The sequence below is a fragment of the Cannabis sativa genome, chromosome X (assembly GCF_029168945.1).
Source record: "Cannabis sativa cultivar Pink pepper isolate KNU-18-1 chromosome X, ASM2916894v1, whole genome shotgun sequence".
NCBI classification, from domain to species: Eukaryota; Viridiplantae; Streptophyta; class Magnoliopsida; order Rosales; family Cannabaceae; genus Cannabis; species Cannabis sativa.
The window spans coordinates 79,821,494-79,844,479 of NC_083610.1; the positions used below are offsets into that span (position 1 = coordinate 79,821,494).

The 22,986-nt window shown below is 34.4% G+C and overlaps 2 protein-coding genes and 1 long non-coding RNA gene across 5 annotated transcripts; 2 read left to right on the top strand and 1 right to left on the bottom strand.

The window, feature by feature from the left end:
* The first annotated feature begins 2,784 nt into the window (after positions 1-2,784).
* Positions 2,785-9,558, top strand: LOC115699443 (ubinuclein-1). Of its 2 annotated transcripts, none has more exons than XM_030626860.2 (13): positions 2,785-3,355; positions 4,193-4,279; positions 4,392-4,484; positions 4,610-4,686; positions 5,217-5,808; positions 6,611-6,710; positions 6,819-6,928; positions 7,065-7,151; positions 7,285-7,410; positions 7,560-7,697; positions 7,799-7,846; positions 8,263-8,364; positions 8,839-9,558. In XM_030626860.2, exons 1-13 carry the CDS (start codon positions 3,122-3,124, stop codon positions 9,277-9,279), a joined length of 2,235 nt encoding a protein of 744 aa, XP_030482720.1. In that variant the 5' UTR covers positions 2,785-3,121; the 3' UTR covers positions 9,280-9,558. The 2 variants fall into 2 exon arrangements, with proteins under 2 accessions (XP_030482720.1, XP_030482725.1); XM_030626865.2 differs by having other exon boundaries at positions 7,068-7,151.
* A 3,800-nt stretch (positions 9,559-13,358) lies between these two features.
* On the top strand, positions 13,359-21,555 carry LOC115699428 (uncharacterized). Of its 2 annotated transcripts, XM_030626829.2 has the most exons (17): positions 13,359-14,094; positions 14,190-14,232; positions 14,488-14,609; positions 14,915-15,022; positions 15,616-15,760; positions 16,095-16,186; positions 16,625-16,718; positions 16,850-17,354; positions 17,501-17,643; positions 17,824-18,185; positions 18,281-18,448; positions 19,327-19,617; positions 19,744-20,163; positions 20,249-20,293; positions 20,383-20,468; positions 20,927-21,011; positions 21,168-21,555. In XM_030626829.2, the coding sequence occupies exons 1-17, from the start codon at positions 13,915-13,917 to the stop codon at positions 21,243-21,245; spliced, it is 2,967 nt and encodes a 988-aa protein (XP_030482689.1). In that variant the 5' UTR covers positions 13,359-13,914; the 3' UTR covers positions 21,246-21,555. The 2 variants fall into 2 exon arrangements, with proteins under 2 accessions (XP_030482689.1, XP_030482708.1); XM_030626848.2 differs by lacking the exons at positions 13,359-14,094; positions 14,190-14,232; positions 14,488-14,609 and adding an exon at positions 15,238-15,349.
* A 542-nt stretch (positions 21,556-22,097) lies between these two features.
* On the bottom strand, positions 22,098-22,761 carry LOC133032506 (uncharacterized). The gene is made up of 2 exons (XR_009685137.1): positions 22,213-22,761; positions 22,098-22,171 (listed from the first exon to the last, which is right to left on the bottom strand). It is a non-coding gene; the product is annotated as an uncharacterized LOC133032506 (long non-coding RNA).
* Between the last annotated feature and the right edge of the window lie 225 nt (positions 22,762-22,986).

Here is a 22,986-nt window from a genome sequence, read left to right on the forward strand (position 1 = left end):
AATCAACATAAATGAATTAGTGCAAATCACATCCCCTCCAAAAGCCTCTATTTTAGAAAAAAAAGAAGACAAACTCCCTTTGCTACACCATACCACCTCTTCCTTTTACTTTCCTTTTTTTTTTCAACTTATAAATGGCGTTTCAAGCTGCTCATCACTCGTTATCGTCGGAAAGGATTACATTTCTGGGTTTAAGGTGTGATTACTTAGGTACAATGGGTTTAGGGAGAGAGATGTTGCGATTGGGTTTCTTCTCCTTTTTGGTGGTGCGAATAGCTTGATCGATTCCCATGTGGTGGGGTGATGGTGGAGGAGTGTGTAGGTGGGTGGCTAGGTCAGATGCAATTAGATTTAGTGATTTATGTTTTTTTTTTATCATATATGTTTTAAATGATTATTGATTTGTTTATTTTTATTTTAATTAGTTTTATGTATTTTCTTCATTAATTAGGCGAAGAAAAAAAGAGTGGAATTATCAGGACAGTTACGTGTCCTTAGTAGTAACTCTGTTAAGTGGTACCAACGGCAGAGTTTAAGAAGTGAGATTTTGAGTATTAATGCCGCAATTTTTAAAAATTGGGTACTTATTAGCAACAAAAATGAATAAAATGGGTATTTATGCCGCAAATTTCCCTATTTTTAATTGTGATGAAGAATAGAAACTAAGCTAAATGAATTATATGCTTCATTAATTTATTGTCTAGATTAATCTATCTCCATTGAATGTAATGCTTTATCTAAGTTAAATAAATTGTATGTTTCATATATTTACTATTTAGGTAAAAAAATTAATTATTGAGCGCTTCGCCTTGGTTAATTACAATAAGGAGATTGAGATAATTGACTGCTTCATCGTTATTTGCAGGATTAATAATTTAATTAGAATAATGCAGAATTGTTTTTTTGTTGTAAAAATGGTTTCATAAGATAGAGAATGGTTTCATAAGTTGTAAAAATGTAGAATTGTTTTTTTGTTGAGGTCTTTATATGTAAAGGCGCTCTTTCATTGTAATTGTCTTGAAATAGTTTGTGGATCAATAATAATCTTGCTGATTTATCAAAAAAAAAAAAAAATAATAATTAGAATACTAAAATAACATTCATTATTAGGAACTAAAGATAATTGTTGAGGGTAGAGATTAACCTTTAATTATTCATTGAATATCGTAGTATCACATTTTATTTGCTTTCTAATTTATGTTATTTAATTTTCATAATTAAAACTCTTTTTTTAATTCCTGTCTTTAATTTTTGAATAATCAAATAAGTATAGTCCTCGTGGGATCGATCCTTACTTACTATTATATTGAAATAACTAGAAGTATTGGAATCAAAATAATTAGTAAATTTGATACGGCATACAACACGCATCAATTATCTCAAATTTCACACAAGATGACGTGACACCTCACAAGGTAACACATGGAAAATATGTTAAAACCTGATTGGAGCATATCTCTCAAATAAGCTGACCAAATTCATCCTAAAGTTGGATTTATCCAAGTAAAGCTATCCTGCAATTAGAGGTGTTTGCGGTGCGGCTTGTAATATTTTTCTCAAACCAAACTGCATATGCGGTTTTTGTAATTTCTTAAACCACAACCACACTACGAGATCTTAAAACTGTAAAAACCACACTGCAAAAATATTATATGGTGCAGTGCGTTTGAGCGGTTTACACTATCATCATTATCGAACATTATAATAAAAATTTAAAAATCAATCTATAAAATTTTAACAATACAAAAAAATATTATTAATATTTTAACATCAGAATATATATATATACTAATTATCAAGTCATTATATTGAATTGTCTCGAAAAAAATAATGTAATATATACTTATATTACATATATTTGTTCTTATATGAAAAAAAGAATAAAAATCATATTGTAAAAATTGGCAACTTTGTAATATATAGTGCCATGCGGTTTAAACCGCAATTATTAAATTCAAAACCACAAACTGCACCGCACCACGCGGTTTGAAAAAATTACAAACCACAACCGTATCGTAAAGAATTTCAAACCACATTTTTTACTCGGTGTGGACAATTTTATGAACACCCCTACCTGCAACCATTCTTTGAACGGAGCTAGTATCTCGTGATGTGTCGTGCAACTAAGCATGCCAGGTTGAATATATTGTCCGTATAGATAAATACGATGGGAAGAGATCTTCTTTAGATTCTTTCCTTAATTGCTTCTACGAAAATAGCAACTAGAATTTCTATTCATTCGAGATTAACTCGCCAGATCAAAATTCGTGAGATTACCAACCTAGCGTTGGAGCTAGAGCTAATTTTCAACTGATTCTACCAGAATGGGGAATTTGATTTACTACTTCTATTTTTCAAGGACTTAAATAGTGAAACCATTCACTATGAAAGGAACTGCTTTTTAAGCTCTTAATTAGCGATTACCCTGTAAAAATAATTGTACACTCTCGAGGCTATTAAGAAATTTATTTGGGCAGATCCTGTGATCTTAGTAGTTTTCTTTAAGTAATATAACTAAAAGAGGAATATCGTGTGTCGTTTTATTTTATCGTTTTTACTATTATTTTATTATTATTCTTGTCGCTTTAATTAACTCTATATCGTTGACTAGAAGGGAGATCAACAGGTAAAAATAAAAGTTTCAATGTATTTTTATAATTTTTTGGTGTATTATGTGAGAATTTGTATTTATTACTCGTAATGGTAGTAGAGTAGAATACCCGTCAATCACCGGCTAATTGAGAAGCCTTAATTAATAGATATGAGGGCGGCAACCGTTTGGCTTTTAAAGTAGGGAACTGTACGGGTTAGGATCCGATCCGGACAAGTCTACCCGTCATACTCATATCCCGGACCCTCTTTTTCCTCCTCTAACTCTTAACTTTCTCGGAAGAGAAAGAGCGAGAAAGAGCGAGAAAATTTGTCTATATCCATTACCCAGTTCAACACCTACTTCCTCCCTTCTACTCTACTCCCGCCCAATCCCTTTTTACTATCATTATGTCTTCGTTTTTCTAGGGCTGGGGTTTATACGAATTTTATGTTGCTCGCATCTTAATTCTCGAATCTTCGATCCCCAAATACCCTAGAATTCTCTGTAGCCCTGAAACTTTCATTTCAAATGGAGGAAGAGAAGCGCGGCGGTGAATCAATATGCAGGGTTTCGTCGTCTTTTTTCAAGTCCGGTGACCGTCAAATGTTCACGATGGAGCTTCGTCCTGGTGAGACTACTATAGTCTCGTGGAAGAAGCTCATGAAGGACGCTAATAAGGTCAATGGGTCTTCTTCTACTACCGTTCTCGAGCTTCCTGTCAATGCTCATCCCCGTCTCGAGTCTCGTATCGCTCCTGTGGCGGTGAGACATTATGATTCTATATTTGCGTCGTTTTAATTGATTTTTGGGTTGTTGTCAAGAACTGAATTCGCTTTTATTTTGTTTTTGTTAATATGTTTTGAATTTCATGTGTTGGGTTGGTATATGTTATTGTAGTTTTTCATTATAGTTCTCTACCGTTACGTGAAAAATGTTGTGAGAAAATCATTGGTGTGACTAACCATTAGTTTCGTTTATTTGAAGGACCAAATTTAGTCAGATGACGAAGGCTGATGATGTTTATCTTTCTTCACGTCTCACACTTTAAGTTTGACATGCCATTAAACTGAACAGTTCAATTCAATTGCTACAAACTAGATTTGTTTCCTTGGTTTTTTGTTACTTATGTAGTTTGACTATGTTTGAAATAACTAGCTAGAAAATTTATTGTGCACATTTTTGAAGAGGGCAAAGCTGTTCAACTTATGCTGATTTACACCATATGCTATTTACATTATGTTTTTTGTGGTCACTCTTTAAATCTATAATTATTTTGGGGGAAAATGAGCCATTTGGAATTTTCTTTGAGTTCTTAATTAATTATGAGTTTAGGTTTATGACATAATATGCTATTTCCCTTTCTGTGCATGCTAGTCAATCTGTAGTTTGTTTTCTTACTAATGACATGTTTATAGGTTGTAGCTGAAAATGTTAATTGCATGTGTTATGCATAATATTACTGCAATATTCATCACCTTAAAAAAGTTCTATTCCATCATATAACTATAAGCTTGTTTACTGAGCTGATTCATAGAGATTTGAAAAATCAAGCACAAAATGATTATTATTCATTAATTTTTAAATTTTGCTTCACTTTAGGCGCAACCGGATGGTGAAGAAGTTAAAGATGAGACTGCTCCCAGTCGTTTTAGTGCTGTTATTGAGAAGATTGAACGACTTTATATGGTATGTAATTTCATTGAAAAACTTGTCTTGCTAGCAACGTTTTCTTATATCACTATTTCTCACATCAAAATATTGTGTATGTTATGCTAATGCGTAATATAATTTATGTCAGGGGAAAGACAGTAGTGACGAGGAAGATCACAATGACATCCCTGATGATGATCAGTATGATACAGAAGACTCTTTCATCGATGATGCTGAGTTGGTTAGTCTACACATCTATTTTATCACATCTATATTGATTTTTTTTTCTTGCTGCACTAGCAACTTAATGTTGTAGCATATATTATTTTAACAACAACGATCTCTCATTTTATTTTGTTTTTGCAGGATGAATACTTTGAAGTTGATAATTCAGCCATAAAGCATGGCGGTTTTTTTGTTAACAGAGGACAATTAGAACGCATGTGAGTTTGTTTAAATTTTCTACTGTGTTGTGTCTTTCTTCTTCTTTATTTAAGTGGTTTTTTAGTTTCTTTGTGGCTATCTTATCTTCTAAACCTTAACAAACATTGCAGTTAAAAAAAAAACCTTAACAAACATTGAATATTCCTGTTTCTGTATGAAGGAATTGTTTTAGAAATTTTAAATCAATATTAATTGCTTGAATAATGAATATCTACCATTGTTTTATTTTTGTAAGAGTAGAATGATATAAATTTAGCCACACGATGACACAAGCACTAGAATTTTATGTAGACACTATCTAAATATCATGCACAAAACAAGCTAACAATTTTTAGGTCACTATAATATGTTTATATTTTATAATTTTTTAAGTAATTTCAGTAATTTCTGTTGTATGGATGTATAGATATTTTTTTTTTCTAAATGATGGAGAGAAATTGATTCCTTGGTATAATAACTAGTCAATGCTTTCGATATTTTCATTTGGACTTTTTTTCTTTCTTATTTTGTTCTCTTTTCTATGAAAAAGTGAATCCACTGCACTACCTAGCCAGCAACCAAAGAAAAGGCGAAGAAAGGATTTGGCAAAGGGTAATGGTGAAAATGATGATGGTTGTTTGCAAAATAAACATGCAAAACCAGGCAAAATGGCTAGTGGTAAGAATACATCAGCACTTGCAAAGACTTTGTCTACCACTACTCAAGCAGTAGCTGTATCCGGTGAAGATATACAATTTCAGAGTCAGTTGAATTCTACAGTAGTTTGCCCTAAGAAGAAATCTTCAGATTCAAAAACAATAATAGATCCTTCTGTTCTGAAAGTTTCAAATGGAGATGCTACTATGATATTAGCTGAGGTAAAGGATATTGAAAAGCAGAAGACAGGATCCCTCTTATCTAAAGATCCAAGTAGCAAGTTCAAAGAAATGGCTGTATCCTCTGATTCTTCACATTCTAAACATCATGATAAAAATGTCTATGTACAATCCAAATCCCAATCTGGGAGACCATCTAGTGGTGCTGATGAATTGGATTCATCAATTCGTGTGAGGGAAAAAAATGGCAACCGTGAACTTTCTGATGTTAACACCTTTGAGGGAAAGTACTCTGCACCAACAACTGTTAGTATTTCTTGTTCTCAATCTCTTTGTTAATTTCCATTGTTAAAGTAATGTGTAGTTCAAACCATTGATTCTGTACATCAGATGGAGTCATCAAATAGGTTGCAAGATACTGCAACTCTGAACATCAATTAGGTTATTAACAACCTGTGTTTCATCAAAAGATTACATTCTATAGGTTGCAAGATATTGCAACTCTGAACATTTAGCGCTTGTGAAGATGTAATAGACATAGTTTGTTAGTCTTCTGTCATTGTTGTTGAACAACTAATTTTCCTTCCCTTCCATTTATAACAAATGGTAAGCATTGTAATAAGCATCTCAAGTCAAATCAGTCACATAATATGTGAGAAGCTGCCTGTACCATGGAATTAAAAACTGTTAAACGTGGGCTTGAATTGCTTGTAACCAGCCACACAGCCATATATTTGCTTCAACCTTAGTCTTCTGGCTTGTTCCTATTTTCTTATGGCTTCTTGGTAAGATGTACGTTTCCGAAAGCAGTTTAGTTTATCGGGATAAATAAAGCATTATTTCTTGGTGTTATCTGAGAGTGAGTTGAGTGCCACAGAGAGGGAAGATAGCTTCCTTTATCCCCATAATTCTCTATGTATTACTATTTGGAATGTGTCTGAGTGTATTTGAGGATGAGCAGATAAGTTAATTATTGTGGAAAATTTGAAGGTTCTTGTTATGATCTCTGTATTTCATGGTTTTACAGAAATCTATGACAATTGTCTCATCTCATATGTTTTATCTATGATGCTTGATGAATCTTTTAATTTTGAATTTATTGATGCAGAAAACACCGCACATGCACAAAAAGGATGGTTCTAATGCAAGGCCGAAAGGTTCAATACTTGAAAAGGCTATAAGGGAGTTAGAGAAAATGGTTGCAGAATGTAAGTGTTAATGTTCTCCCAACATTTATTTTTATTTTGATGGTATATTGGGCTAGTTATTTTAGGATGATATTTCTTCTGGACTAGTATTTATGTACAATATTACAGCAAGGCCGCCTAATGTGGAAAATCAAGAGGCAGATAATTCGTCACAGGCTATTAAAAGGAGATTGCCTAGAGAAATAAAAATGAAGCTTGCCAAAGTTGCGAGATTAGCGGTACTTCAGAAAACTTGACTGAAATTGCACAATTGAGTTCTTCTATACTTCAATAAATTTTAACATTCCTAAATGAGACTCTCATAGTGGTCCTACACTTTTTAAAATTTCTAAAGGAATTTGCATTTTCATGCAGCAGGCTAGCCATGGAAAAGTTTCGAAAGAACTACTCAACCGCCTTATGAGTATTCTTGGTCACTTAATTCAACTGAGAACATTGAAGGTATGAAAGTATCATTAAGATGTACTTAACTGCCTTATGAGTATAATGGGCTGCTTACTTTCAATTGACTAGTATTTTCTTAGGGCTGCAATTATTATGTCACTTATCTTTCGGTAATGTAATTTTGCTGCAGAGAAATTTGAAAGTCATGATTAGCATGGGTTTGTCAGCTAAACAGGAGACAAATGATAGGTTTCAACGTGTAAAGAAGGAAGTCATAGAGATGCTTAAAGTGCGAGCACCCTCTATGGAGTCAAAGGTATGATTTCTACTTGTTAAAAGTGCTACATCATTTATTTTTGTTCTCTTTTCTAGTTTTTACTTCTTCTAGATATGAGAAACCTTTCACAATTCTTATCAAAAGCTAACTCTAGAAAGTTGACTTTGTATACATAATATGTATTTCAGGCCTTGGAGAAACAAGCTGGAGCATCAGACGATTTTCAAGAAATTCCTACTGAACAAAAAGAAGTTTCTAAAAGAAAGTATAGTATGGATGCTGCATTGGAGGACAAGATCTGTGATCTCTATGACCTTTATGTTGATGTACTGTTATGTGCTTGCAATGCTTGCTCTGATATTCTCTCTTTTGGAACTTCTTGTTGTTATATGTTATTCTTTGATCTTTATTGGTTTGATGGTTTCAGGGTCTGGATGATGACGCAGGTCCTCAAGTAAGAAGGCTGTACGCAGAGGTATTTCCTCGATGTTTTTTTTTCTTTTAATTTGTTTTACTTAGGGCTTTTGAGCACTTCCTAAGCTGTTTGATCATTAAAGCAGCCTAATCTATTCTTTTGTTTCTGAATGGTTTGCTTTTGAATTCCCAAATACAAATTTTAGGATCCTATGCTTCTTTATTCTTCTTCCCCTTTTATACATCTCGTCCCCTCTATTTATTTAAAGTAGATTTTGGAAGCTCTCAATTTTACCCAGGAAAAGCTGCGTCACACACTCTAGTTAATTTTCATGAATGTGGTGCTATAAAACTTTTCTTTCCATTTTTTGTAAAGGTTATCTGTGTGAAGAGCTTTGTATCAAACTTCTGTGGTTAGTCAAACTTCTTTCAACATCATGGAGCTTTCATAACATGTCCAATCTCATGTAAATACAGCTTGCAGAATTATGGCCTAATGGTTTCATGGACAACCATGGGATCAAGCGTGCAATATGCCGGGCAAAAGAGAGGCGAAGAGAACTATATGGCAGGAAAAAGGTATGTTCCTATCCTGTACACATTGAGTGTGTAGCATGCTGTGTCCTTTTTTGCGGAGTTAATTCTTGCTAGAAGCATTTTTTTTTTCTTTTGCCCTTTCTGATCTTGACACATTTAGAAGTCCTATTTTTAATACAATGAATCCCATTGTATTTATATGTTATGTATTCGTCTGCATTTCTTGACAATATAAGGTCTTAAATTTATTTCCAAGTTCCTAGTTCCTACCCATTTGAAGTCTTTTCTGTTAAATGGTTTGCATGGTAATTTAAGACTTCTACAACTTAAAAGAAAAAGAGAAAAAGGAAAAAACTGTTGCAGGTAATAAATTTTCCGTGACAGCTAAATTCTTGCTTGAAAGGAGTGTTTGTTTTTGTTAACAGGAACCTTAGTAGGGAAAGAAATTAGTTTGTTTTCTAGTACAACTGATTAATTCTAGTTTCTTGTATCTTTTGTAATAATATCTTTGTTCAGGATCAGGAGAAAATGAAGAGGAAAAAGATGTTAGCCTCTAAAACTGAGGAGGGTGTTCGAGTTGAGGGTGGTTCCATTTTGCAGCCTCAATACACACGAGAAAGTTCGGCTACTTTATCTGGTGGTCATTGTTCAGCAAACAAGTCAGTTCCTGCTTCAACAGTGGTCATGCAGCCACCCAGTCCAATAAATGTTCAGAGCTTCGACAAGGTTAAACAAGAAAAGTTCAAGGGAACTTCAAGCCACTCCCCAGAAGATGCTAGGGTGGGAGACAGTATAGTGGTGACAAAGAAGAAGGTGAGAAGAAAGCCAGAAGTAGAGTTGGATGAAACTCATCTCCGGTCAGAGGAAAGACAGAAGTCGCTTAAACAATCCGCAACTCCACCACTTAAACCAAACCTTCAGTCCACGGCCCTCTCAAGCCTCGAACAATCAAGCTGACATGATATTATTTCCACACTTAGAAAAGTAATTTTCATCATCAAAGCTCTTGTAAGAAAGTCTTCATTTTTTTTTGTTTCAGTAGTTCTCTCATGGGTTGGCTTCATTCTTTTGTGACCAACTTCTTGTTACCATTTTTGTAATTAAGTGTCGTTTCTTGCTACCTTTTCTATGGCTTAGATGTATGCGTTTATATAGAGTTATCAGAAAGCTGTACTGTAATTCCTTAATGCCTGGTGCAGTTTTATAAACTCTTCACTTAACATGTTTCTTTCTTCATTGGTGGTCACATCTTTCATTAAAGTAAAGTTGTGCCTTTTTCATTTTATTATTATTATTTCAAAAAATCCATAGTTCCTTGGTAAAAGAAAGTTTTGAGGATAGATTTCCTACTTGGTTTAGATAGTAATGTCCTTACATCAAGATCCACTAATGAAGCTTTTGTTAAGATCTTTTTTTTTGGTTGTATAAATGTATAAGTAAGATTTGTATAAATGTCTATTTTAAAATTAAGATATTGTTTTGATAGTGAAATGTGAAAGTGTGAAGTTGCACTCCTATACGAGAAAGTTAAAATATATTTGGTGTCTAAAATTAAAATGTATATATTTGAGACATGTTTGGTATTTTAAAATAAAGTGTAATTTAGATATGTTTTATCCATAGTGTTTAATTTTGATATGTTTGGTATCAAAATTAGTGAAATTTGAGTTGTGTAAAAATTAATCTTTTATGATTAAATTTTCAAAGCTTAAGTACTTAAGGAAGAAAGTGATTACAAAGTGAACACTATATTTTGGCATGATTCACGTATAATCAATAGTGAGAGGTTATAACAAATTGTTTAATTTCCGTACAAGATTAAAGTATGAATTTTCGAGAGATGAGATCTAAACTCTCTTAGTATTTTGCTCATTGATGGTAACCTATCTTAACACTACTAAAAATCTTATCTTAAGTTCAATACTTAATAACAAGCCAATAGAGTGAATGTGGTACTCAATTGTCCCATCTTTAGATGAGTACATGTGATGAAAATTGAGAGTTAAAATCGAAAGGTTTTTTTAATAGAGCTTAAGCTTAAGAAGTGTCTAAAGAGTGATGAGACACTAAAACTCTACCCATATGGACTAGAGGTGGTGTCGCCTTTTATGAGAATTTGGAGTATTTTCTACAGAGTCCATAAATTGGAATTTTGCACATGACTATTAACGATGCAAGAGTGAGACATGTGGTCTCAAATGAGCATTAGTAAGGGTGTGCGTGTTGTCACCGGATTGAACTAAAGGAATAGCGGTTCAATGCTACGACAACTAAAATTTTATCAACTTTGTGGTAATTAGGTAAAATTCAAGTCGAAAGACATCTTACCTAATGCACCTAAACAAGACTTCTTAAAAGTGTATATTTATTCAATCAAAGTGAGGAAATATTATATTTTGATATAATATTTGTTTGATTAAATAAATGTTATAAGTGTGTCACACATTTTAATCTAGTGGGGGATTGTTATATTATTTGATAATGTAATAAGTATAGATTAAAATGTGATAAATATATTATTATGTGAATAATATATATTAAGTGTATTATAAATAAATGTGTAACATATAATTTTAACCTATACTTTGTAACCTACATGTTGTAACTTGGAAAGGAGTTACAATTTATTGTCACTTAGTAACTCTTGTATTGATCACACATAATTAGTGTTATAAAAGGTTTATTTCACAATTTGATTTAAGGAATTCAAAACTATGATGATATAGTTGTTACAAAATAGATTAATACTCATTTATGTGAGAAAAATAAGGTGTGGTGTGTGAATTCTATGTGTGATCACCTCACACTATAAAAAAAGGTCTTTGATGCTCATTTGGATAGAGAATTTTTCTATCAAAAAAATAATTTGCTAGAAAACTCTAAGGTTTGATAATTCCCAAAATTATTTCCATGATAATTTTCTTAGTGCTTAGAGTTATGAAAAAATAAATGTGTAATACCTTGTTCAAATGATGATGATTCTCACTATTCTACTCTCAATGTTGTAAGTAAGTGATTTTCTTTTTCTTTTTCATATTATATAATATTATGTAGCCTAGGTCTCTTTTCCTTTTATATATATAAATATGTAATATAATTCTGTGTTGTAACATTTATATAATTATAATGTTTTAATCTTTCGTAATATATTAATTCCATTCATATATATAAATTCTCTAACAATAATATATATTGTGACAGTGATTATTTTAAAATAGGTGTGCTTATTTAAGCTTGTAAAGTGATTTTATTAGGGAAATTTGATATTATATGCTTAAAATTAATTTATCCACTAAAAATATGGTAGCTTACACTATTTTTCTCATCTAATTTTACCCCTAAACAAATAAAAACCAAACATCTATCTCTCTATCTAGGATACTCACACCACATACACGCACACACTCTACCAGTCGGACGACCCATCACCGGAGCTAATGTTGTTCGGCCTCCTTACATTTCAAAAAAACTTCTCTCGTTTTTTGCGTTTTTTTCTTCTAGTTTACTAGTTTTTTGTGATATTTTGCGATATTTAACGATGTTATTTGCAATGATAGAACAAATCTGAGGTCAGAGATGAAGTTTAGTGATGATTTGCGATATTTAGCGATGTTTCGCGATGACGTTTCCGATGTGTTTTGCGACATCTAGCGATATTTTGCGACATCGTTAAAAATTAGAAAAAAAATGCACAAAATAAGCATTGTTTTGAACTGGAGACATTTAGAGATGTTTCAAGATTTCGCGATGTTTCGCGACATCGTCAAAAACCAGAAAAAAAATGCAGAAAACAAGCGCTAGATGGGTCAGAAACCAGAAAAAAATGCTGTGGTCGTGGGTTGTCTTGGGTGCTTCTCGTGGGTCGTCGCGAGTCGTCATGAGTCTTCTCGGTCGTGGGTCGTCTTGGTCGGTCGGAGCTCGTGAACAGTCGGGGCTTGAAAGGTTTGGGGCTGGATGGGAATAACAGAGAGAGAGAGAGGGGGGAAGTTAGACAGAGAGAGAGAGTGGGAGAAGAGAGCTTTTGAATTATAAGGGTAATTTTGGGATTTTAAGATGTTTGGAGAATATTTAGAGTATTTATTTAAAGATAGTATATTAAAAGAATAGTCTAAATTTCTAAGAATATTTTAACAAATTTTCCTTTTATTATTATTATTTTCCTAAAACAAAGTCCTTTATTGAAAAACCAAGCTCAAAACATGTTAGCAAAACCGCTCAAACCGCCCGCACCGCAAAAAAAATGCGGTTTGAAATTCTTCGCGGTGCGGTTACGGTTTGAATTTTTCCCAAACCGCGCGGTGCGGTGCGGTTTGCGGTTTGGAATTATTAAACCGCGATTCAAACCGCACCGCACCGCATGTTTTAAAATTTTAATTGTTATATTTATTTAATTAAGCCCATACATTGAGCCCAACCCAAGCCCATAAATCTTAGGACAAAATCCATAACTCTTTACAAACCATCTCTTCTTAGCAACAAACCCAAGCCCATACATGTGTATTAAAATTTGGAGTTAGAAGTTTGTGTTTGTACATTTATATTGTTGTTGGAATTTAATTAGTTTCAAGTTTATTATTTTGATTTAGGTGTGTTGTTGAAACTTTAAAAAGATTATTAACTTATTGTTGTTGTTATAACTTTTATTAGTCTCAAGTTTGTTGTATTTTCTTAAGTGTTTTGGAATAATTATATTAATGATAGTTTAATTATTTTGTGATGACTTCAAAAAAAAAATTGTGATAGTTCAAACCGCATAAACCGCAGAAACCGCACCGCACCGCATCATTTTTTGCGGTGCGGTTTTTGCGGTTTTTTAGTATCGCGGTGCGGGTGCGGTTTGGAAAATTAGAAAAACCGCATGTGCGGATTAGTTTGAAAAAATGGTTAAAAACCGCACCACCCGCACCGCGAACACCCCTATTAGCAACAACGAGTTTAGAGTTATAGAAGGAAAACTTGCCAAAGCATCTGTAGCCCCATTCTCAAACCGAGGGATCCATCGGAAAACACCACCTACAGAATCCAAAAGATCAAAGAGGATCAATGTCCACACCCCAGATTTCGACGCAATGTGAAAGGAACACAAGATTACAGAACTTCTTGTCTCATAACACTAATACTTGCTCTAATCTCAGCTTCCAATGTAGAAGAGGCCAAACAACTCTCAGTTTGAATGCCTAAAAAAAAGCATCGACAACCACCACTCCAGCTGTCCTCCTTACCGTTGCCACTTGATCACGATCCAACAAAGACACCGATAGCTTAGCTTCTTCTTTGAAAACATTAGCAAACTGTTTCATAGACAATCACGCCAATTTCCCTTGTGTACTTTATTTCTATTTTCAAATAGTTATAATCTTAACATTTTTAAATATATATATTTTTTTAAAAAAATAAAAATAAAAAATGGTCGGTCCACCCACGGCCACGGGTACCACCGAAGAAATTAAAGAAAAGGAAAAAAAGAAAAGCAAGTGCTTTAGAGAGTGTTCCCGCGCTTTCTTCTTGGTCGCTAACCCTCGTTCCGGTCGACCAGTCGTCAGTTACTGATAAAAATCTCCAAACCAAAGCAGCTTCATAGGAGAACTGAAGATGTTGAAGGCGAAGACGTTTTACGGAGCCAACGTTTTCATGTCGCCCAAACTCGTGCCTCCTGAAATCTTCGATGCTCTTCACGATGCTCTCAAGAACAATGGTGCCGAGGTCTTCCTTTCCTCCGATCTTTCTCGTTCCGGCCCTGACGATTTTCACATCATCTCTTCTCCCGATCATGTTAAGAAGCTTCCTAACTTTTACCTCCAAATTTCGTTTCTTTTTGCCTTTTTTTTTTGCTCTCTGATTTCTCTCTTGGAATTAATATTTTACAGGAGAAGTTTGAAGATCTCAGAGCCAAAGGTTATAATTTAATCGGTAAGGTTTCGAAATTTGTTTGTGCTCACTCTTTGTTTACTTTATTTATTTCCTTAAATGCTTATCTTATTTTGAAGCAGTGACTGGCTTTCCAATTTGAGTGTTTTGGATCATATAGCCATGTTGTGTGACTTTATACTTGAAATGACATAGTAATAGAGCTACATGAGTTTGTTCTATTCAATCTTTGATACTCATTGTCTAGGAGGTCAAGATTATTTATCAGTTTATTTTTCTAATTGTATTGTTGGGCAGGTCCGCAATGTGTATTTTCGTGTGCGGAAGAGCATAGAGCTCTTCCGAAACAAGGGTTCACCTGTTGCCTTGCAATGGATGGTGTCAAAGTTCTCGCCTCTGGTTTTGACGCGAATGAAAAGGTAAAGATATGCTTGTTTTAACATCTAAACCGCTCCCTACAAGATGGTGTAAATATATTTCAGTTTTCATTACTTTTGCATTGACCTAAGTTATTGTTTATAGTTGTGAATACATGTGAGTTTCCTGTTACATTTCCCATCCTTCATTATCTGAGAGGTTGTTATTACCTGAAATTATAATTACAACAGATGTGCATAAGCATACAGCGTAATATTTTAATCCAAGAGTATAGGTTCTTAGGGATTTTATATTACTTACTCAACCTTCTTTATTTATTCTGCTGTTTAATAACTTTTCATTGCAGGGTAAGATGGAAAAGTTGGTAACAGCAATGGGGGGAGTATTCCATTCTAAAGCATCTTTGGACGTTAGCTTTGTCATTGCAAAGAATGTTCTGGCTTCGAAATACAAGGTTGGTTAACTTTAAGTGCATGTTTTTCTTTAAGAAGTTTACAATGTTCCTGGTTAACATTTATACCATAACAATATACTGTTGTGTAAGGCTCTAAGAAATTTGTTTCATAATAGAATTACAAGGTAGGAAATATTTTCTTGCTTTTCTTGTAGTTCATTTTAGACTTTGTAGTTGAGAATAAATTGCTTACTCTATAAATTTGTTCATGTTAGAAAATATTCAAAAGACGATTAGCCAATGCAAGTCTTTTATATCCTTTTGCATTATAAATAATTGGACATCGAAGAGGAAGCTAGTATGAGGCAACCATTTTTGAGGTGGTTGGTGAGTTTTATATTTGTGTTACATGTTTTTCATTATGAAATGGAAACGATGAACATCTTGAAGTTTGTTGATTAGTGAACATTTAAAATTCATATGAAAGAAAAGATAAAGCATAAAAAAAAATCAAAACAAATGGGAAAGTGCAAACCAAGACCTAAAAACCTCAAGTGTTCTCAAGACAGGAAAATATAGTAGATCCTTATTGTTATAGAATAGTGGATATCTTATTAGTAGGTGTTTTGACTTATCTTTCCCGGTCTATGCAGTGGGCTGTACACATCTTGAAGAAACCAATTGTTACAGTGGATTGGTTGTATCAGTGCTGGAATGAGCATCGAATTGTTCCCCAGGAATCATTTAGACTCCTCCCTTTTTCTGGATTGAATATTTGTGTCACCGGGATTCCAGGAGGTATTTAAACTATGCTTTCTGGTCAGTGTGTCGTGTTGCAGTGTGTATGTGTGTGTGCTGCTAAGTGGGTGTACCTAACCTTTTTAGATTTGTGTAGAGAATGGAAAACTATTGTATAGGGGTTGTAGATGGTTGTACCTAACCTTTTTTTCTGAGGCAAAGTGGGTGTACTTTGGCCTAGAAGTCATGTTTTGTTAATAATTGTAACCATGGTTTTCTCCCACCACAAGGGAGGCTTCTAATATTTATCGGGATGGATCCTGTCAATGACAAAAGGATCCTCTCTTTTTCAAAAAAAATGTGTGTGTGCTGCTAAGTTGTATTGTTTTTTCAGATGAAAGGAAGAAAATGGAAAAAGTTATTATACAACAGGGTGGGAAATATTCTGCTGAACTTACCAAGAAGTGCACGCACCTAATTTGTGATATATCCTTTTGTTGCTCCCTTTGAGAAGTGGTTTTAAATACATGCAAATTTTCTAAATCTGTTATGATTTAATGTACACCCAATTGTATGTGATTTAACTATGGGCTGCACAGATCTGTTTTCTGTTTGTTTCTGTATGTTTTCTTTTTTAGATTATTATTCAAGTAACCGACAAAGTGCAATAAGATTCTCGTCAAATTTTGTATTTCTGTACGATGACTTGTGTGATTATTATTATTATTATTAATATTATTCTACAAAGTAGTTATGAAATCTAATCCTGGCGCTCTTACTTGATGTCATGTTTGCTCATCTTGTAATTGTGTTTTCTTCATTATTACTTTATGATCACTTCTCTTTAGCACCTATTTTCTCTTTGAGCTATCTCTTATGAATATATTCAAGCATACATGGATTTGTACTCTTGACTGTTTGTAAGCTCCTGAAGGCGACAAATATAAGGTGGCCCGGAGATGGGGCCACATTCATGTTATTACTCGGAAGTGGTTTGATCAGTCTGTAGTCAGAAGAGGTAATCCTTGCTATATATTTTGATAGAATTTGAATTCACATGTTTTGGATAATTAATCTATGTACTTATTTTTACGAGATTTTATTATTTGCATCTGACGTTAGATATGTTTTCTTTCTCCTGGTGATTAGCACGTCTAAATGAGGAGTCCTATCCTGTTCAGGGTGTTTCTGTATCTTCAAATAAAGGTATAAGAGGTGTAAAAGTGCAGCTTAGCCATAGCAAGGATATTAGCAATTTGCAATCTGCACCATCATCAGTGGCTACGGACTCCAATTCGTCAGTGATTCTTAGTGCTGGGTTTATGGATCCAGATGTAGAAGCTACCCTCTCACAAAGGATGTGCTCTAAATTCCCTGTTGCTCCAGTCAATGTAAAACAGAGTGACAGTGAACAACCTAGTTTGCATTCTCAAATAAGTGAAATAAATACGATAAACCTTGATGATTGTGTAGCCAATGATTCTCAATCTGATGACAGTGAGCTCTACTTGTCTGAGTGTAGAATATTACTTGTTGGTTTTGAAGCTTCAGAAATGCGCAAACTAGTTAATATGATTCGAAGAGGAGGGGGCTCACGATATGCTATATTCGATGATAAATTGACACATGTAGTGGTTGGATTCCCTTCGGAGATGTAAGTTTTCTTATGCTACCTTTCTGTGTGTTTGTCTTGTTGGGCGCTATTTCCTTTGGTGCTAGTACAAGAACATAGCATATCGTGAAGGTTTGTGTAACTTATTTATTTTTTAATTATCCTTACAAGCTTATGCAATTTCCCAGTGAAAAGAAGGAGGCAAGGAGTCTTGCAGCTTTTGGTACCATTCAGGTGGTTAGGACCACCTGGCTCGAAGATTGTGATCGTAAGAAAAAAGAGGTCCATGTTGAGCAAAGACATATTGCACACGATTTACTTTTTCCTAAAGGTTTGTTAATTATTTTGTAAAAGTCCTTCCTCTTGTATTGCTGGTTTGTGAAGTTTTGTAGACTGCTATTGGTGTTGGGGTTTCAATGATCAGTATGCTCGTTCTGATATGTCTATTATGCTTGTTTCTCTATTCTCTAATTACAGTCCCCGGTTTTATGGCTCTTAAATTTTCTTGAAGGAGCAATTACAGGATTGACCAGTCTAAATCAAGCTAGAGTCTCTGCTGTTCATCCGATCATGCCATCTAATCCTTTATCTGGTAGCATAAGAGGTGGAATTGGAATGCCATTACCATTGGGCGGAAGCAAAGGAAAAAAACCAGAAATCAACACGACTGATGTCAACATTATGGCAACTGCAGCAAAATCATCGCAGCAGAGTAACGTTACTGCTGTCAATAAAAAAAGTAAGGGTCGAGTAAGTGATAAGAATAAAGCTCCAAAGAGAGTGCAACTTGGTTCAAGCACTCAAAACGGAAAAACTTCAAATGTATTTTCTGGTAAAATATTCGGATTCTCAAGTTCCTTTCCTGAAGAGCGGGTAAGTGTTTTACATTCATATGTATCATATGGGACAATGTTTGGGGTTTTGTTTTAAATAATATCTACCAAGTGATTCTGGAATTTTCTTTCCAGAAAGGTGAAATTGTTCAATGGATAAAACAAGGAGGAGGTGAGGTAGTTGATGCTTTTCTGAAGCAGAGTGTAAACTTCACAGTTGAGTGTCATGGTGTGATACCAAAGTTAGTTTATGCTTCCCAAACTACATGTGTATCAAGCCACTGGATCCGCTCGTGTTTAGAGGTGTGATGCATAATTTTAAATATGCCTTTTTACTAAAATCTACTGCTGGTTCAATCTGTTTTTCTGGGGATAATATCTTGATGAAGGTGGTCTTTGGGTCTTTATATGTTACTCTTTGAATGCAATGGAGAGAGGATATTTGCTTCATGTTTGTAAAAGTTGTCACCTGAGCACTGACTTGTATCTGGTGTATTATTATTTTTTATCTTTTTTTTATGACAAACAAGCTTGCTGTTTTTTTTGTTAGATTATTTAGTAAGATATGATTGGCAAGTGGATGGATTGTGGGTTGTGATAGTCGTAGTTCATGTTTAACCAATTACGATGCTTTATTTTGTCGGGCAGTGAGTATGACAAAAGTAGGAATGAAGAGGACAACCACATTGATTGTACAGGCCATTTTTCTCAACTAATTGTTAATATGGTATCGCACAAATATTTGTTTCAAAATCAAACAAGACTTTAGTGCTACTTTTTATCCCAATAAAATTATTTCTAAATATGACTTTGACCAGTATTGATGGTCTACCATCTAATCCAAGGGCTTAATTCTTTAAATTAGCAGTACATGCCATTTTATGTTGTCATTTAGGGTCTTCTTATTGTCCCTAATCACACTTGGCTGAGAAAATAATGTAATCTAGTAAGTGTTTTGTTCAGTTTTTTTAGCTTACACTTTTGTTGTCTTTGTGGAGATACTTTATCCTCCTTTTTTTGGATTCCGTTCTCTATTTAATAAAATGTTTAAGAAATTGGATTAGTTTGTTATTAGTGAATATCAACGGGCAATCCAATCTTTACATTTATCATTCTGATAATCTGAATTGTTTTATGATATATATTTGGAAGCTGATTGTGTGAAAATGTTGCTTTTGAAGGATGGGTGCTTGCTTAATGTTAATGATCACATTCTATATTCTCCACTTCCCTGCTGGATTCCTTTCCCTGGATTTGAAAATTTTCGGTTTTGTGTTTCACAATATGAAGAGAAAGATCGGCTGCTTTTGAGAAATTTATGCTTTGTTCTTGGAACCAAATTAGTAGAGAGATTGACAAATAAGGTCACTCATCTCATTTGCAAGTTTGCAAGTGGACCAAAGTATGAGGCTGCTTGTAAATGGGGGATACATACAATTACCTCTGATTGGATTTATGATTGTGTCAAGCAGGTATTGTTTCGTACTATGGATACATACAATTACCTCTGATTGGATTTGTGATTGTGTCAAGCAGACATTCTTTTGTTTTTGTTGACATACTGAAATAATTATGCTTAAGTCTGCACTTTTTGACAGAACAAACTGGTTCCTCTTAATCAATTTTCTCCAAAAGAAATTACCGCTGAAGACCAAGAGGCTGGATTGTGCACTGTGAGCCAGTTTCCTACACAAGCTGTTCGAATGATTTCTGGAGACATTCCATCCCCGTTTCCAAGTCAATTGGAAGAGACTAAAACATCATTAACTGGAATTATTGGTAGTAGAACCAAAAGTTTTAGAGAAGGAGCTAAACATACAAGTGCATTGTATAAAAAGGCAAGGCTTTTGGAAGATGATGGTCAAAGGGATCTGCTTTCTTCTGCGGTACATCCAAGTGTTTCCATCACGAATGCTAATTCCATCAGAGATGATGTGTCCAAGGATACCGATGAAGTGTCTCATGTTGTTCCTGATGTAGCTTCTGCAATTGAGGACTTGTTAGAGCAGACTAGTAAGGTAAGTACACTGGCTATTCCTTAATTGCTTTTCTGAAACGAGTTTATTTGTCTTCTGATTTATGTCCATCTTTTCTTTTGCACAGATTCATGATCAGAAGTCACCAGGGAGTACTGGTTGCGATGAAAGTGTATTCTTGTGTCCTTTTTTTGCTACCTTTTTCTATTTTCTATTTATTATTGTTTTCCACATTAGCTGTATTCCTTGATTATATAACAGCTTTTACCATCCAATTGCTCAACTCTCGGTCAAGACCATTCAGATACACATTCCATCGTTGGCTTATCTAAACACTGGTTAAACAGGTGGTTGCATCTTATTTACGTTTGCTACATGTGTTACCTTTATAGGATGATTAAGGAAGATAAAGAGGTAGAATGTTTTACTTGGTGTTGAATTGTCTAATTAGATGGATATTCTGTTCCTTTAAGGAAAACTGCAGATCTACTTAAAAAGTGTCAATAATCAAATCACTCTCCCACCCAGTTCACCTATTTATGTACAGATATACGTCTACATACATGTACATAAATAAATATTTTTAGCAACCACAAAGGCAATTGTTTTGTAGCTAAAGTAACTGCATATATAATTTTAGTTATCACTCGAACTTGTTTTTTCTTTTTTTGAGGTAGAAGATTTTTCATCAACCACAGATGGGTGATTTACTGAACTTCTGTATAGCCTTATGCTGTGTGGATTGCATATAAATGAATTTGCAAAATTTACCTTATTTGGCTAAGATGTTTGAGATCATTTATAGGAGTAAAGATGACAACCACAATTCTTTTGGAGATGGAAACATGGGCATGCATGATGGATTTAGTGAAACACAGACCGATTCCCAGGTTTAATCCTTTACTCATTGCAATTTTTTTGGCTGTTTGCACTGAACTACAGATTTGTAGTGTTTAATCTGTATATGACGCGGATGCAATTTCTTGCCTATTTTGTTCGCATGAGGTTTTCCATCTCATTCTTAGTACTTAATGCTGCAAATGCAGGTTGTTGGTTATGAAGAAGATTTGTCAGGCAGGCAAATGCTTATTGACAGGGTGCGTACCCGGAGTAATATGACTTAGGATAGTTGTATAGTTCTTGTAAAAACGACCAAAGAAAGAAAATTGCCGTTAATTTTGGCAGTAATTACAAGAGAATTATCTAATGTCTGGCATTTGATTCAAGTTTTTTCTTCTTTATATGGAAGAGTTGACAAAGTGGAGAAATGGCTTTGTTCTGTATTCACTGTACGTCAAAGAGTTTCAGACATAAGAGAAGATATCCAATCCGATTTAAGCTGCATTTCTTGTAAGACATGGTGAAAAAGCATCTCATTATTTCCTGGCTATTCAAAAGGGAAATTTGAGTTTCTATGCATTTTTTATACCTAAATTAATTATCTAAACTAATACTTATAACTCTTTAAAAAATAGGACTACTTTTACCTAAACCCCAAAATACCCCCCTCATTATTCTCAACCATTTCTCTCTCTTCCTCCTTTCTCTCTCAAATCAAACCCACCAAAACACACTGCCGATCCACCTCCCTTCCACCCAAAACCAACCATCGCAGAACGGCGAATGCCACCTCCGACCGAGACGCCGACGGAGAGCCAACCGAACCCACACCTCCACCACCTCCGACCCTCTCTGAAATCTGAAGAAAAAAAAAAAAAAATTCTGAAACTTTTTTTTTTTTTTTTCCTGCGATTTGAGAGAGGGAAGAAGACAAAGGTCCGATGGTCGGACCTTGGGGGTCCGATGGTCGGACCCATCGGACCCCCAAGGTCCGACCATCGGACCTTTGAATTTTTTTTTTTTTTTTTTTTTTTTTCTGCGATTTTGGAGAGAGAGGAAGAAAGGGTCCGATGGTCGGACCTTCGGGTCCGATGGGTCCGATGGTCGGACCCATCGGACCAGAAGGTCCGACCGACTTTAATTTTTTTTTTTTTTTTTTTTTTTCCTGCGATTTGAGAGAGAGGGGAAGAGAGAGGTCCGATGGTCGGACCTTGGGGTCCGATGGGTCCGAGTGGTCGGACCCCATCGGACCCCATGGTCCGACCATCGGACCTGGGGTGTGGGATTATTGGGACCGGCTAGATAGAGAGAGAAAGAGAGATAGTTTTAGTTTGGGGGTATTTTTGGGGTTTTGAAAAAAAAGGTATAGTTTTTTTAGGGTTTTAATTATTGGTTTATAAATCAAATTTTTTGATTTTCTAAGCATAGAAAATCAAATTTCCCATTCAAAATTATAAAGCTAAATCTGCTGCTTTCCATCCCTAGGCTGTAAGGTAAGATACTAATTGGGAAATTGGAAGGTTGCCTAAGGCCACTAGAGGACAGTGCATGAGTCCTCTATTTCGCTGTGCATTATCATAGCCAAATTGAAAAGAAAAAAAAAATTGTTTGCATTTATTTTTTCCAATGCTAGTTTTAAAGTTTAATGTCACCACTTAGATTTTACTTCGATTCTCTAATGTGTTGCATGTTTTGTTTTAAACCTTTATTTTGGCTAATTTTTTGGAGCAGTATTATAGTTTGGCTAGGCGTGTCTCTCCATGCTAGATAATGATTAATGAGCTTATTGGATGGAATAAATTCCCTATGTGTATATTTCTGTTTACAATTATATGTAAAATTAAATCACTTTGTAAAAAAAATAGATTTTACATTTGTATTTGTGTCTAATTATAGAACATTGCATGCCCAAAAGAAAAAAAAAACAAAAAAAGCTAAGAAAATAGGTGAGATATTTAATTATTTGTATTGTTCCAACAATTGAAATGGCTCATATTATTTTGTTCAAACTACAAGATAACATTA